Source organism: Apaloderma vittatum, unplaced genomic scaffold, assembly GCF_000703405.1.
Source record: "Apaloderma vittatum isolate BGI_N311 unplaced genomic scaffold, ASM70340v1 scaffold30669, whole genome shotgun sequence".
NCBI lineage: Eukaryota > Metazoa > Chordata > Aves > Trogoniformes > Trogonidae > Apaloderma > Apaloderma vittatum.
This window is the reverse complement of record NW_009735081.1, coordinates 380-14,834: the sequence shown is the minus strand read 5'-3', so window position 1 is coordinate 14,834 and position 14,455 is coordinate 380. Positions and strand designations below refer to the sequence as shown.

The window sequence follows — 14,455 nt, the reverse complement described above, 5'->3', positions numbered from 1 at the left end:
AAACACCCGCAGAGCTGTGGTGACCACCAGACAGCAGCAGTGACCGTGCCCTTGTGGCCACCAGAGGAAGGAGGAAGAGCCGGATGGCCAGACCCCGGTCTTGCTCTTGGCCTAACGCTTGGCTCCTCTCGACGTGGCCACTGGAGGGTTCCTTCCTTCCTGCATTATTCCCCATTAAAAAAGCCCAAAACTCCCCGATGTTTGTGGCTTTTATTCTGCACCAAAAATGCAGATCCCGTGTGCCCTGAGCATGGAAGCAGCAGAAGAATGGAGGATGTCAGGTGAAAAAACGGGAAGAGGTTTTTTTAGGGGTTTTGTGTTGTTGGTTTGGGGGTTTGGTTTTTTAAATAAGTTGATTGACGTTGTTTTTGATTGTAATCTGTATAATTCAAGCGGCTACTGCGTGCTTTGGGGGAAGCTTGCCTTCGTTGAAGATCGTGCTCCCCTGGCTCCATGCTTTGGCGCGTGTCCTTCAACAGCTAAAGAGGGTAATGGGGAAGAGCTGACTTCTCATTCTTTCCCTGGTAAAAAGATGCGTGTTTTTAAAGGATGCCTCTTCTCGTCATCTCTTCTCACCTTGCAAAAAAAAAAAGAGGGAAACAGTTCAAACCAGTTAATTAGAAGGATTCTTCTGCCAGGGACAGGAGGGTCAGGCCACTCCCCAGGCTGGCGGAGAGGTCCTGGCCCTGCCCGACAAACCACCAGGTCTTCAGGAGGTGGACGCTGCTGGAGGGGAAGCAAAATAGGGACAGCCCAAGGTTTTCATTTTTCCTTCATCTTGCTTCTAACATATGTCTCCTCTCTGTGTACTGAAGTGTTTATTTAGCTAAACAACCCACAAGCAGGTGGGTGAAGGAAACTCTTTGTGAAAACCACAGCTCTTGTACAAAAAGACTGAGGCTCAGCCTCACGCCTCTGGCACAAACAGATGAACTTTTTATTTCTTATAATCCCAGATTAGAAAGGAAAAAAAACCAACCGAACAACCCAAACCACAAGCTCTGGAGAGCTTTCTTTAACACGAATGTTATCAGAAGGCAAAAGCCTGAGCTCTGACACCTCTCTCCTCTTTTAAACATAATTTTTATTATCCCTTTTGCCCGAGTGTAGCAGGACCAGCGCATACTCTGCAGAAGTCTTTGTTCCTCTGTGGTTGGGGTCTTATTTCTGGCCAGGTGGGTCCCGGGCTGTGAGGAGGGGCTCGCACCACACTGCTGCTGAGCCACCGAGCTTTGTGGGTGTCAGAGATGTTCTAATATACATGTAGGGTGTAATTTTCTGTCTTCAGCCCTGAGAAGTAGATAATCGTGGCTTTTTCCTAATACTACAGCAGCAGGCTGTCTAACCAGCTAAAAACTTTGCTGCTCATTTGCTTCCCCTTCCCTCGAGGTCCCTTGTCCGTGAAGTGCAGAAGGAAGAACCACTCTAAAAGATTCATCAGCAGGGAATCGCTGAGACACCGTGGAGAGGACTAGGAAATGGACCGTCTCTTCAGAGCTCAGCGCACATCCAGGCCAGCCTCCCCTGCAGAGGAGGGAGCCATCGTGTGCTCCCTGCACGCTCCGCGAGCCGGCTCCCTTCAGCGAGCCATCGCACGGGCCCTCACGAGGTTATTGCGTTACGTGCCGGGCACGGGCAAGGTCGAGAGCCGGGAGGGATAGTGAAGCCTGTCCTGAGGCTTCATGGCATGGACCTGGGGCAGTCACTCAGGAAAATGTTGTTTTGTATCTGTAGGGCCAAGGATGCGGGTGCAGAGAAGGGCAACAAGGCTTGTGAGAGGTCTGGAAAACCTGCCCTATGAAGAGCAGCTGAGGGAGCTGGGTTTGTTTAGTCTGGAGAAGAGGAGGCTGAGAGGAGACCTTATTGCCCTCTACAACTACCTAAAAGGAGGCTGTAGTGAGGCTGGTGCTGGTCTCTTCTCTCTAATTACTAATGACAGGACAAGGGGAAATGGCCTCAAGTTGCGTCAGGGTAAGTTTAGATTGGATATTCGGAGGAAGTTCTTTACTGAACGAGTGGTGAGGCACTGGAACGGGCTGCCCAGGGAGGTGGTGGAGTCCCCAACCCTGGAGGTGTTTAAAAAAAAAGTAGATCTAGCACTTGAGGCTGTGGTGTAGTGGTTGGGTGTGCTGGGATGAAGGTTGGACTAGATGATCTTCAGAGGTCCCTTCCAACCCCTGACATTCTGTGATTCTGTGATGCGCATCCCCATTCGTCTGGGGAACAGTTGTGGCCCCGGGAGAGTGGGCAGTCTGGAATGGATTGTTCCTGTGTGTAGACCATCCCATTCCTTCATTCCTTGTTTCAGCTGTTCCTATGTTCCTCTTTGTCTTTGCCTCAGCCATGTCTGCATCCAGAGCTCTGGTTTGTATTCCAGGGTCTTTATTTCTGTCTGTCTCAGTCCCGAAACTGCCCTGGAAGGCTCTTAAGTGCTTTTGTTGCTGCAGTTGACGGGAGCAAAGCCTTCCAGGCTGCATTAGTGCTGCTTCAGGCTGGCAGGCAACAGATGGAAAATAAACTAGTTCAGGAGCTCTGGGGATGGTAATGGTGCTGCAGGCAATAGAGAATAAACACGGTCAAACAGCAGAATGCAGAGTATTTATCCTTGCAGCTTTAGGCTTTTTCGGGGGTGGCAGGGGAAGCTGTCCCAAACGATGGGTCACAGGGGATGTGCTGCAGGCTGGCTGGCAGGGATTTGGCTTGTCTGACTTGCTCTGTGTCTCTGTCTTCCTCTCCCACCAACGTGGAGCTCTCTCATTCTCCCGGCAAATTGTCCCTTTCCCTTCAGCGCCAAGTCCCGCGGAGTGGAAATGACTTTTTGGGGCAGCTCCAAGGGGCATTTTCCACTGGATGATCTCCGTGTGGGCTTTGCAGACAGAGAAGCCGAGGTGCGGGGTGGCTGGGATCTTGCAGAAGTTCCTGGAGAAGACCGTGGGCTCTGTGGCTCCCGATGCAGGGCCACATGGGGCCAAAATACTCCGTCCATTCGTGGAACTGGAGACGTGGAGGGGAACCTGACTAGAGCAAGGCAACTGCATGCAGTAATGCCGGCACAGATCTTGGCGCAGGTGGGAGTTAAGTTGTTTTGTGCAGAGTTACAAGGGCTCAGTTAATTTCCTTTATGTTTTCGTAATGTGAGTAGTCATGTATTTGACTGCTTTTGTTTCCCTGCGCATCGGTTAGTTACAGAAATCAGGATCGCCAGGTGCTCCGAATATCTGCAGGTTTAGGACTAACTATCTGGAAAACGTCTTTCTGACAGGGCTGGCTCTGAGCAAATCATTGAATCATTTAGGTTGGAAAAGACCTTTAAGATCGTCAAGTCCAACCGTTGTTGGACTCAGTTATATTCCGTTTGAATTACTCAGCCAGATGTAGTTTTAATATGCTCACGCCAACAGTTCCTGGACACCGATCCCTGTTGTAAATAGCACAAAACCCTGCCAAGGGGCGTTAATCTTTCGATTTGATGGCTGTGTTTGGGTGCTGGAAAGAATGCAAATTAACTCTGAAGCTGAGAGGGACCGGAGTGAATTTCTGCAGCAGGAGTTTGGAAGGAAATCTCACTTGACTCTTCTTCCCCAACTAGGAGCTGGCACTGAAGTCTTTGGGAAACGAGGGGCTGTTTCTCTTTTCTTCTCTGGATACAAACAACGACCTGTACCTCAGCCCAGAAGAGTTCAAGCCAATAGCTGAGAAGCTGACAGGTATGTCTGTCTACCTTACACGGACTGAGCCAAAGCCAAAGATTATCCACTCAACAGCTTTTATTCACGTCATTTTATCTTTCTGCGTGCTGTTTGGGGTCTTATTTACATGAAGAGAGGCTGCTGAGCTTTCCGTGTTATTGAAAAGGCTTAAGCACTAGACATCACTTTCACAAAGAGTTTTTGTAAGACCGAAGATCCCATTGCTGGACTAGCAAAGTCCATAAGTTACTTTGTCTAGAGCTTAAAGGGGATTTGGAATGGGTGAATGCAACAAATACAGCTCAGCTCAGTCTGGGCCAAAACTATTAGTGAGTCGCCGCGCTTCATTCATACGCTCCTCGGGCTGTCACGGCCTCTCTCGGATAACAATTGCGAGAGATCATGTTTGGAGGCTGTGTCAGCGTGTGGCAAACGTCTCTTGGTGGTGCCAAGCAGGAGGAAGTGTGGTGCCGGTAGCGTCTGATGATAGCAGTCAGAATACAGACAGTTTTTTGCCTGGGTTGTAATGAGTTGGCTGAAGCAGATGTTCTGATCCCTCCTGTGTGAAATGAGACTGCTTAACTGAGCCGTGGGGTTTAGAGAGTCGTCCGCTAAAAGGAGGGCTCCCCTTGAATTCGTGCAGCCGAAGCTGGTGTCTGGGGTGGGTCTGAGTTCTGCTGCCGAGTACTTCGTAAGGACAGCTGGGAAACTCCCAGTGCTCCTGGATTTGCCAGGATAAATGTGTCATCGCTTCACAATTGTTTAAAAGGGGAGGGAGGGGAAACAGCTGCTTAAATTCCCGTCCCTTTGTCTAGGGGTTTCTCCCATCCCAGAATTTGAAGAGGAGGAGACGCCTGATCCAGATGGGGAGACGTTGTCCGTTGTGGCTAAATTCCAGCCTTTGGTCATGGAAACGATGACGAAGAGCAAAGATGGTTTCTTGGGGGTAGGTACCATGCAGGCTGTGTATGGCCAGAAATTCTGGTATAAGCACATGCAGTGTGCTGGTAACCTCGGCTGCAAGAGGTGCTACCTTGTTGGGAGGGGGCAACAGTCTTGCTTGAGCCCGTGGGATTTATTTGATGGGCAAGCTCCCTGCTTTCTGCAACATTTCATTGTTTTCAGTGCACTCAGCAGCTCTGTGCCCCAATTCATTTGCCCTTCTGGGGAAGCTTGAAGCAGATATTAGAAGTGACTCTCCTGGAGGTAAATCCACAAGCAGTGATGTTACGTGGAATGTTCCACTCTCTCTCATTTCCTAGTACACGGCTGAAAGTCGACAGAACTGTTTGGCAATGTTTGAGTTGGTAGGAAGAATTTAAAATGTGATGTAGTTCTTTTTCCTTCTCTTCTCCAAAGCCTAATTAGATCCGTCAGCTCTACTGCACGTTCAAAGAGTCCGGCCCAGGCTCTGATAGTGTCTTTTTTTCTCAGATTTCTCACGTCGCTCTATCTGGGCTGAGGAATTGGACTGCCCCAGCAGCCCCTATGAGCGTGCTACTTGCCAGACAGTTTAAAGCCTTTCTTCCTCCGAAGAATAAACAGGATCTCGGGGATCCGTGGTGGATAATTCCTAGTGAGTTGAACATCTTCACTGGGTACCTTTCCAACAACAGATTTTACCCTCCGCCTCCAAAGGGCAAAGAGGTGAGATATGAAGCTTCGTCTCCATGTACCTTTGAGGTAGTTTGTGCAAATGTTCTGCCTTATAGCCCAGATGAACTGCAGGAGTCCCTGGAGCGGACCAGGCAGTTGCAAAACATCTCCCTGAACTTTCTAAGGGAGCAAAAAGGCTGCAGCGTGCACTCAGGAGCACCGTCTCCTGAAGTGGAGATAAAAGTGAGAGCAGGCAAAAGCTCCAGGTGTCTGTCATGGCTGGAGGAGGCTGACTTCAGTAACTTCATCTTGCTTATTTAAATATTTGGGGTTTAGGCTAGTCTGTCCTGGACAGGGAGAGAGTTATTCAGAAATCACTTGTACGAAGCAGTGGTGCCTTGTGGAGCGGTTGCCGAGCGCCACCCCAGAGGTGAGCGTTTCGCTGACAAGCGAGAGGATGTGTACACAGGGTTTGTAAAGCCAGGCGTGTGTATCGCTCTCCCCCGGGGTGCCCGGAGAGGTGTTGGTGATCGCAGCGTTGATACACCTTCGCAGCCTGGCGTGTTTATTGATTGCATCCCCACTCTTCCAAAAGTCTTAAGTGGTATTGATGGAGGCAGCCTCGTAGATCAGTTTACCGTGCTCAGACGTGCAGCCAGCTGGGATGATGGAGACTTGCAAGCAGTGGGAATAGCAGGAAAAGCTTGGAAGACAGATTTCTTTTTAAAAGCAGTCTCTTGCTGTATCTTCTTGTTTCGTGATTAGGTCTCTGAGCTAATTTTTAAGCTGTAGCAGTTCTCTTGCCTTCCTGATCTGGTTGGGAGTTAGTGCAGTGGCTGCAGCTACTGGCGGCAGAGGAAGCGTTCTCATTTTTGCTCTTCTGCAATTTTTGCCCTAGATCATAATCCACAGGCTTTTGAGCATGTTCCACCCACGGCCCTTTGTCAAAACTCGCTTTGCTCCCCAAGGAGCTGTAGCCTGCATCCAAGCCATCAGCACCTTCTACTACACCATCGCCTTCAGGTAAGACCATGGGACCGGGGTGTTAGGGGAGGGCTTGGGAGCGCTCCTGAATTTGTTCCGTGTCCCGGGGGAGTGGATAAGGCTGCTGTGAGCCCGTGGCACAGAACGTGACTGTCACTGCGTTCCCAAGCAAGATCAGGTGTGTCCCAGCTGGGAGGGTGGTTCACAGGCAGCTCTCGCCTGTGTGTGGTGCTTTGCTGGTGCCCAAATAGGGCACCTGCGCTCCCAGTGTCACTGAGTCCCTGGTGAGGCAGGGACTGTTGCCCAGATGCAAGACAGCAGCTGTTCTCCGGCTGAAAGGGGAGAGTCTGGTTAGCAAGAAATCTGTTAGATTTTAGTTAATCAGCAGGTGGAGTGCCTTTCCAAGGGGGAGAGTCTGGGGAATTGTTCTTTTGTTTTACTGGGAGTGTTACATTCGGCTTTTATTTGCCTGATCCAGCTGGAAGGGAGGCTGAAGGGGTCTTAGTCTGTTCCATGTTTCAAGGAACGATAATGTAATTCATCCTTCCTGGATGGACACTTACTGCCCAGTTCCAGAAGGCATCCGTACTGGATATGATCCTGACCCAGGGGGTCTGCTCCAGTCTTTTACCCTGTTCATCGTGTGACACAAAAAGCTTTTTGAACTGAACTTCTGCACCAATTTAGCTTCATGATTTCTGGTGCCTGGAGATAACTTCTCCCTGCTGTCGTCAGCAATGCGTGATCCATTCTCTCCTCCCGGCGCTGCGGCTGATGGCTCCTTTCTCATTTCAGGATCCACGCTGAGTTCCAGCTGAACGAGCCACCAGACTTCCCCTTCTGGTTTTCCCCGGGCCAGTTCACAGGTCACATCGTTCTCTCCAAGGATTCCTCCCATGTCCGAGAGTTTAAGCTCTTTGTTCCTAACAACAGGTACGGCTGGTTCTCTCTCTTCCCACGTGCTGAACAGACTTGGGGATTGTCCTAAATGAAGCCCACTGGAACCCAGGGTGCAGGACGGGCACCTGTGCCTGCGGGGGAAGCTTTGTATGAAGATATGAGTGTGGTGACAGCCCTGTCCCTTGCGGTATGTGGGCATCCACGCCCATGCAGGGAAGGCAGCTCTGCAGTCTGAGTGGCAGGGACTCCTGCAGATGCCAGATACCTACTGCAAGCTGCACAAGGCCTCTCAGAGGCCTCTGATTGATGAGCTCTGGCTTTTAAGCCAAGTCCCTGGAAAATGTGAGAGGGTTGAGCTCTGCAGTTGTGTAAAACTGGCAAACGCATCTCTGCTGATCGCTGAGGATCCCTGACCCATTTCAGGGTCTGATTTCACTCACCAGTAGCTGTCCCTTGGTACTTGGAGGATGGAGAGAGACAGGCAGGGTGTGGAGCAGCCCCTGGCAGTACCAGTCCCTTGGTTAATGCGCCGAGGTTCAGCAAAGCCTGATGCTCCTGCTTCAACATATTTTTGCTTGGTATTTCACAGGTTAAGGTCTTGTGTGCACAGCTTTGCACTAGCTCATTACTGCTCTCTGGCAAGAAGCTGGAAGTATTTCAAGGGAAAGAAGCTTCAAATCTCTCTGCCCACGACGGCTGGAGTGAAAATTCTATTATAACATTACCCTGGCGACTTAATCCCTGTGGCTCTGTCAGCACATTTGTTAGAGCAAGCAGACGCTTACGGCTTTGCCAGCAACTCCTTACAAAAGCGTTTCGCTTCCAAAACCATGCTTTTAAAAGTTCGGCAGGATCAGAATGTGCAAGTTAAGTGCTGGGAAGGGAGGAGGAGCAAAACCACCTCTCTCTTCTGTATTGTGACAGTACTCAAAGGTGTGAGCTCATTTTCCCAGTGTTGGCTGGTCCCTGGGCCCTGATCCAGCCGGGACGTAGCCCTGCTGGTCTGGTGCAGGGAACATGGTGATGTCCGAGGAGCCAGAGCCTCTGGGTTTCAGTGCTGACCCTGCAAGAGGAGACATTGGGTGTTCTCGTTCGTTTGGGGTTTCCTGAGCACAGCTTTAGCGTTGGGTGTGACTCTGAAGACACCGTGTTCGTCTTGCAGGTCTCTGAACGTTGATATGGAGTGGCTGTACGGGGCGAGTGAAAGCAGCAACATGGAAGTGGATATCGGTTACCTGCCTCAGGTCTGTGGTCGCTCTCAGTCCTCTGTCTGCGTGCAGCATCTCAGCAGGGACTTACACCACCGTGGCCCTGAGCTGCATAACCACAGTTATCCCTGTTCTTTAGAGCTTTCTTTCCAACATTTCAGTATACCAATATAATCTCTGTTGATCTGCGTATGTCCTCTGCAGCTGTGTGGCTCCTTATTGCCATTTCTTGTGATATTTAATTTTTTCCCCTCTGTGTGGGTTGAATCATAAGCTCCTGGAGCCATGTGACTTTCCCTTTTTTTAAAAGCTGCGTGACAGGTAGGGGGGAAGATTAGGAGGTGAACCCATGCCCTGAGCCCAGAGGGGTGTATGAACAACAGTGTTCATAGAATTTAGAAACTGCATGAGGTTATTCCTCTATTTTGTGGTAAAATCCCAGCTCTTGGGACAGGAACCATAAGTCAGGAATTTGCATGCCTGAGTTTAACAGTTCTATTTTCTCCTAAACTAGATCCATGTTTCTTTTTAATTGCCAAAAGTCAAGAAAACAGACTTATAAAATAAATTCCTATGTACCAGAGCACTGAATTCCGTGGAAGCTCCTGAATAGCTGTTGCACCCTCTTGTGGAGATCCAAGGGCTGCGTGAGGGCTGTGCTGCTGGTGTGAGCAGAGCTTCAAAGGAGCCCTGCAGGTCCCCGTGGGTTTAAAGATCCAGTACCCCACAGTCAGAAATCTCCACGGGGAAAGTGGGAACATGGAGTGAACAGGTCTCATGCGTATTCAAACAATAACTGAAGGAGCTGAACTTGCTTTTCTGCTGTTCCCCAATAAAACACATCTGCAACTGGTAAAGTGCAGCTCCAGGAGACAATAGATCAAACTGAATCTTCATTACAAGCTGCACAGTGTTATTTTGCATCTTTATCCTGTCCTGGAGTACAGAATAACCGGGAGTGGGATGTCTGCAGTGTCCAACTCAGCCTGTTCTCCTGCAGATGGAGCTGGAATCGACAGGGCCTTCAATCCCCTCAGTGATCCGCGACGAGAACGGAAACGTGATTGACAGCAGGGTTTCCTCAGGGGAGCCCATTCAGTTTGTGTTTGAAGAGATAACCTGGCAGCAGGAAATCCCCTGGGAAGAGGCAGCCCAGAAGCTGGAAGTGGCCATGTATCCATTTAAGAAGGTGAGAAAGGAGCCAGGCTCTTCGTTGCCACGTTTATTTGGGGCAAATCATCCTCACTGAGATATCCAGTTGCTTCGAGGACCAGCAGAAACGGGGGGCCACAACCTGATCAGCATTCAGAGCAGCGCGAGGGCCTCCCAGCTCAGTGTGTGGAGTGATGGACTTCCAATTTCCAGATGAGGGAGTACAGTGTCTCTAAAAGGGGTCACGCAGCAGCACAGGCAGGAGCAAAGCCTGGATGTCATGTGTCCCAGGCTTGTATTGTAAATATAGGATCATCCTTCCTTCTTCTTATCAGTAGCTGCCAACGCAGTTTCTGAGTGAGGCAGGTAATCGTGCTGCTTACAAATGGTTTTCCTCTGGCATTGCTTTTGCAACGTTCGGGTACCTTTGGTCCAGGCTTTCCTTATCAGCTGAAAACACACAATCTGCCTGTGCCTCTGCATCCCGCAGTGAGACACAAATGTATGGCATTGGGTGACCCAAACTATCTAACACGCCGGTAGCCTGTGGAGCAGATGGCTACTGCCTGTCACTGCTTCCTTGGCTGAAGGGACACGTTTCAGTGGGTGCCTGAGTGCCTGAGCTTACAAATGTCCCTTTGAGCTGCCAAGCTGTTAATAAAATTTCCCTTCATTTGAGTGGTTGGAACAACCTCTGCACAGGGTCCCTCACAGCCAGTTTTCAGGCTCTTGCTGTGAGGTTCTCTGATAAATAAAACCTCAAGGCCAGGTTTCCCAGGCTGCTGCCCGCAGCTGTGCGGGTGCTGCCTGCAGTGTGTCAAGGTGGGGCTCTGTGGGTGCCGCCAACAGCCCACGTGCTGTGAGAGGCTCACTGCAATCTCACCAAGAGATGAAGATGTCCCTGGGGACTGCGCCACCATTGTCATTTGCTTCAATCTGCAGGATCTGCTGCAGATTAACCTGTGTGTGCATCAGCTGTGGGGTGTGGCAGGTCTAGTTCCTTCAGACCATGCACCTATTCGAGATGGACTGTTTCTCAAGCTGTCTCTCTGCCTCCAGGTCTCCTACCTTCCCTTCACACAAGCTTTCGAGAGAGCAAAAGCAGAAAAGAAGCTGGTGCATTCGATCCTGCTGTGGGGTGCCTTGGACGACCAGTCCTGCTGAGGTGAGGATCTTCGCCGTGTGGCTGGAGGGATGATGTGCCTCACTCAGGCTCTGAGAAGAGCTGGGGGTCGGGGAGCTGGTCACGAGCCAGTGGTAAATGTTGCGTTACTCGTTTTGGCACTGAAGATGCTGAATAGAAAAGGGCTGGAAGTGGGGAATTACTGAGGTTGTCCTGATGAGTGGAAGTTTTCCCCTGACATGCCTTAAGAACTTGTGTGATGGGTGGGAGAGGGGCAGGTATCTTCAGTCCTGTCTGCCCTTAAAAACTCTCGAGCGTATATATGGTCTCTGCTCAGCACGAACCGCAGGAGGCACTCAGGGTGGATCTGCGGGGCCTGATCCTGCACCACACCAGTCAGCCTCCATGGTGAGCTTGTCCTGGTCCTTCTGTGGCCTTGCAAGTGGCTGGGGCCTGCTCTGGTGAGGCTTCTCTGCCGACAGCACACATGGGAAACAATAAGTTGTGCAAAACTGCCAACAAAAGAGAAAAAAAAGACAATAGGACAGCCTGAGCCAGCTGCCACAGCAACCAGAGCAGTGGCTTCGTGGTGACATCAAACAGTGATGTAGCAACAGCTCAGGAAACACAGCAAACCGTCTGCCTGTCTTCCTGTGCCAGGTTCGGGGCGAACTCTCCGGGAGACTGTCCTGGAAAGTTCGCCCATCCTTGCCCTCCTGAACGAGAGCTTCATTAGCAGCTGGTCACTGGTGAAGGAGCTGGAAGAGCTGCAGGTGAGTGTCGCAGCCATGTCTGACGCTTTTGCATTTGGTGCTGGTGAGTGCAGGGGGTGCTCGGCCCTGGGGGTGTCTACAGGAGCGGGGAGCTTCCACCTGTGCCAGTGGGGGATTTCGGTTCCAAGACCTCCTGGTGGTTGCAGAGGCCAAGCGAGCACCAGATGGAGGTGGGCTGAGAAAACGGCACAATGACCTCCTTTGCTCTATTGTGGTGCCAGTTTTCAAAGCTAAGCCAGATACTCCACTGCGAGATAGCTCTGCAAACACAGCAAAGTGTGCTCCTCCTGCTGCATTTGGTGTGCTCCTCCCATGCTGTTGTGCTAGTTTCAGTGTGTGCAGGCATGTTTCTTTGGGGTCTCCTTACAGAACAACAGAGAAAATGAGTTCTACAGCAAGCTGGCTGACCTGCACCTGGAGAAATACAACTTCCCTGTGGAGATGATCATCTGCCTCCCCAACGGCACGGTGGTATGTTCCGTACCCCTTGAGCTGGGCTTGGTTCATCCCATTTGGGGGTCATCTGCAGACCCTGAAGCCAGTGTCTGGTCCCCCAAGCCTTTGTGGGGCTGTCCCTCACAGTGCTGTGCTCTCAGGGATGCTGTGGCAGACAGGCAGCAGCTCTACCAAGAAACCTGAAACAAATGTCTTTTTATTCAGAGACAGAACAACAACAGCTCTGAGAGGGAGGGAAAACAATCAGACTTGAACCAAATGTCTGCCTGTGATTCCTCCATTGTCCATGGCTGGAATCAGTGACTTTGGGGAAGCCATTGTAGCTTGTTTCCTGCATCCCTTGTACATCGTGCTCACGCTTTGGAGAAAATCTCTGCTTATCAGCACCTTCTAGCACATTTATCTTTCTCTTGGTTCCCCGAGATTGTCATAGCAGATCAGCCGTTAGCAAACCCACACGCTTCAGCCCTGCTGTGCTCCCCAGCAGCCCCCCTGCCTTGGATCTGAAGAACTGCAGCAGCTCTGACGCGTGTCCGTGTGGCACTTTGCTGTGGGTCAGGGGCTGGGCTGTCTGCAGCAGAGAATCCTGCCAGGGCTAATCCGATTGTGCCCCGCACTTGCCAGATATTGGCCAGTAACGCGTGCAGTGACTCCGTGCTGTCTCTTGAGTGGCTCCCTTCCGAGTGAGGCTGCGGGCTGGTGGGTGCCTCCCTCCCCTCATGTGTTTCCTTTCCTAGGTTCACCATATCAATGCCAACTACTTCCTGGACATCACTTCTATGAAGCCTGAAGATGTTGAAAGTAACATCTTCAGTTTCTCAACCAATTTTGAAGACCCTTCAACTGCAACTTACCTCCAGTTCCTGAAGGAAGGACTGCAAAGAGCAAAACCGTACCTCCAGACCTAAAAACGAAGGCACCCGAGTGCCCCGCAGACACAGCCAAAGTCTTCAGAGGTCTGTTTTAATTATAGTGGTTCTTCCTCATCTTCATGCCACACACTGACATTGAGGCAAACAGTCCCAGGACTGGGACTTGGCTCTGGAGGTTGGTTTGAGGCTGTTTCAAGTGATACCAGTTTATATAACTTGCCCTTTTGAGTTCAGGCAATTTTTTTACAGGAGTGAAAATACTTGAATCTATAAACATTCTCGGTGCGGACACCTTGGTTTGCCACCCACCCGGCTCCTCTTCAGACTCCGGTGAAACTCATGTGACAGCTGTACCAGGTGTCACCTGGAAAGCCCTGAGCCCGAGGACTGGACTGTGTGTTGAATCACGGAGAGCAGCGTCGCCAGTAGGACCGAACACTCGTGGGGAGCGCCTGTGCCCCGTGGGCGAAGATGCAGAATCCCTCCTGGTAGCCGGTGTTCTCCGCCCCTCCTCGCCAGCAGCAGCTCCGAGCTGGGAGCTCAGCTGGGCTGCCAGCTCTTCACAACATCATTTACTGGCAGCGCAATGGGACTGAAGCTGTTATGGGACTGGAGCTGTTAACGTGTAGACGTGAGCGTAGGTTTGGGCTCTGGTGTGGCCTCCTCCCAGCACTGTGTGACACGTGGTGGGAGAGTGCTCTTGCTTATTCAGGTTCTTTGGTCTGAGGGAGGTGCTGAGGTTGACACAGTGAAATTAGGAATTAGAGTGGTTCATGGGAGGTGTGATGCAGCTCAAAGGCATCAGGTGTGGATTAACTGGGAGGGATTAGGGGGCCAGAGCCCCCAGTAGCTCCCCTGGCACAGAACATCCAGCGAGAGTGCCCCCACCCCGTTCAGCCCAGGGCTGCCCCCACCCCAGGGGCCTTGAGAGCTTCGTTCTCCCAGCGCTGCCTCCGGGTTGGTGAAATGCTCAGTCAGACCAAACAGTGAACCCCGAGGAAGTTCGCTTTGGGGACGGGAGGTTCAGTGTTGCCCCGAGAGCATTAACTGGTTGAGAACTGAGCAGTTTTAAAAGCCAGCACTGCCACAGAAATTTGCAGGAGATTTTTCCAAATGAATTGTTTGGACAGAACGCCATTGTCCCTCACCTGTAGCCACCCTGAGCAGTTGCTCCTGGTCTGTACCAGTGCCTGGCTACGGACTGAGTGTAACTTGCAGAGGGAAAGGTTAAATGAAACAAGTTTTAAAGGATATTCCCGTAGATAGGTGAGGAGACAAAGCATCTTCAGCCGTGGTTGTTGATGCATTTTCTGCTCTCTGAAGCACAATGTTGTGGGACCAAATCAAAGAGGGAGCAAAGCCTTTTTTTTTTTTTTTTCCGGACAGGGTATTTTCATTGCTGGGCTCCTGGTCCTGGGAGGAACCCAGGGGTGGCAGTTCCCCTGTCCTGCCCCAGCCCTCCTGTCTGTGTCCGTGGCTGGAGCCTGAGCTTAGCTGGAGCTCTGGGCTGAACCAGGGTAGCTTCACTAAGTGCTCTGGTGAGATTAATTACCCCTGGGACGTTTCTCAGCATCAGCTTTTTAACTATGCACTAGCTCTGTGCTCTCCCAGCACTGTGAGGAGCTTGCAGTGATGACAGGCGTGGATCTTGCAGCACTTTCAGCTGCGGAAAGTGCCAGAGCCTCCAGGCAGCGTTGGAGAC

At 51.1% G+C, this 14,455-nt stretch overlaps 1 protein-coding gene across 1 annotated transcript; it reads left to right on the top strand.

The window, feature by feature from the left end:
- Positions 1–2,788: 2,788 nt before the first annotated feature.
- On the top strand, positions 2,789–12,789 carry SEPN1 (selenoprotein N, 1; the record flags this gene model as incomplete). The annotated part of the gene is given in 12 exon segments (XM_009876487.1): positions 2,789–2,888; positions 3,590–3,707; positions 4,505–4,635; positions 5,124–5,336; positions 6,184–6,308; positions 7,065–7,202; positions 8,332–8,413; positions 9,378–9,566; positions 10,589–10,694; positions 11,313–11,425; positions 11,795–11,896; positions 12,619–12,789. Coding segments are annotated over 12 exon segments (1,588 nt in total), but the record flags the coding sequence as incomplete, so codon positions are not given.
- Between the last annotated feature and the right edge of the window lie 1,666 nt (positions 12,790–14,455).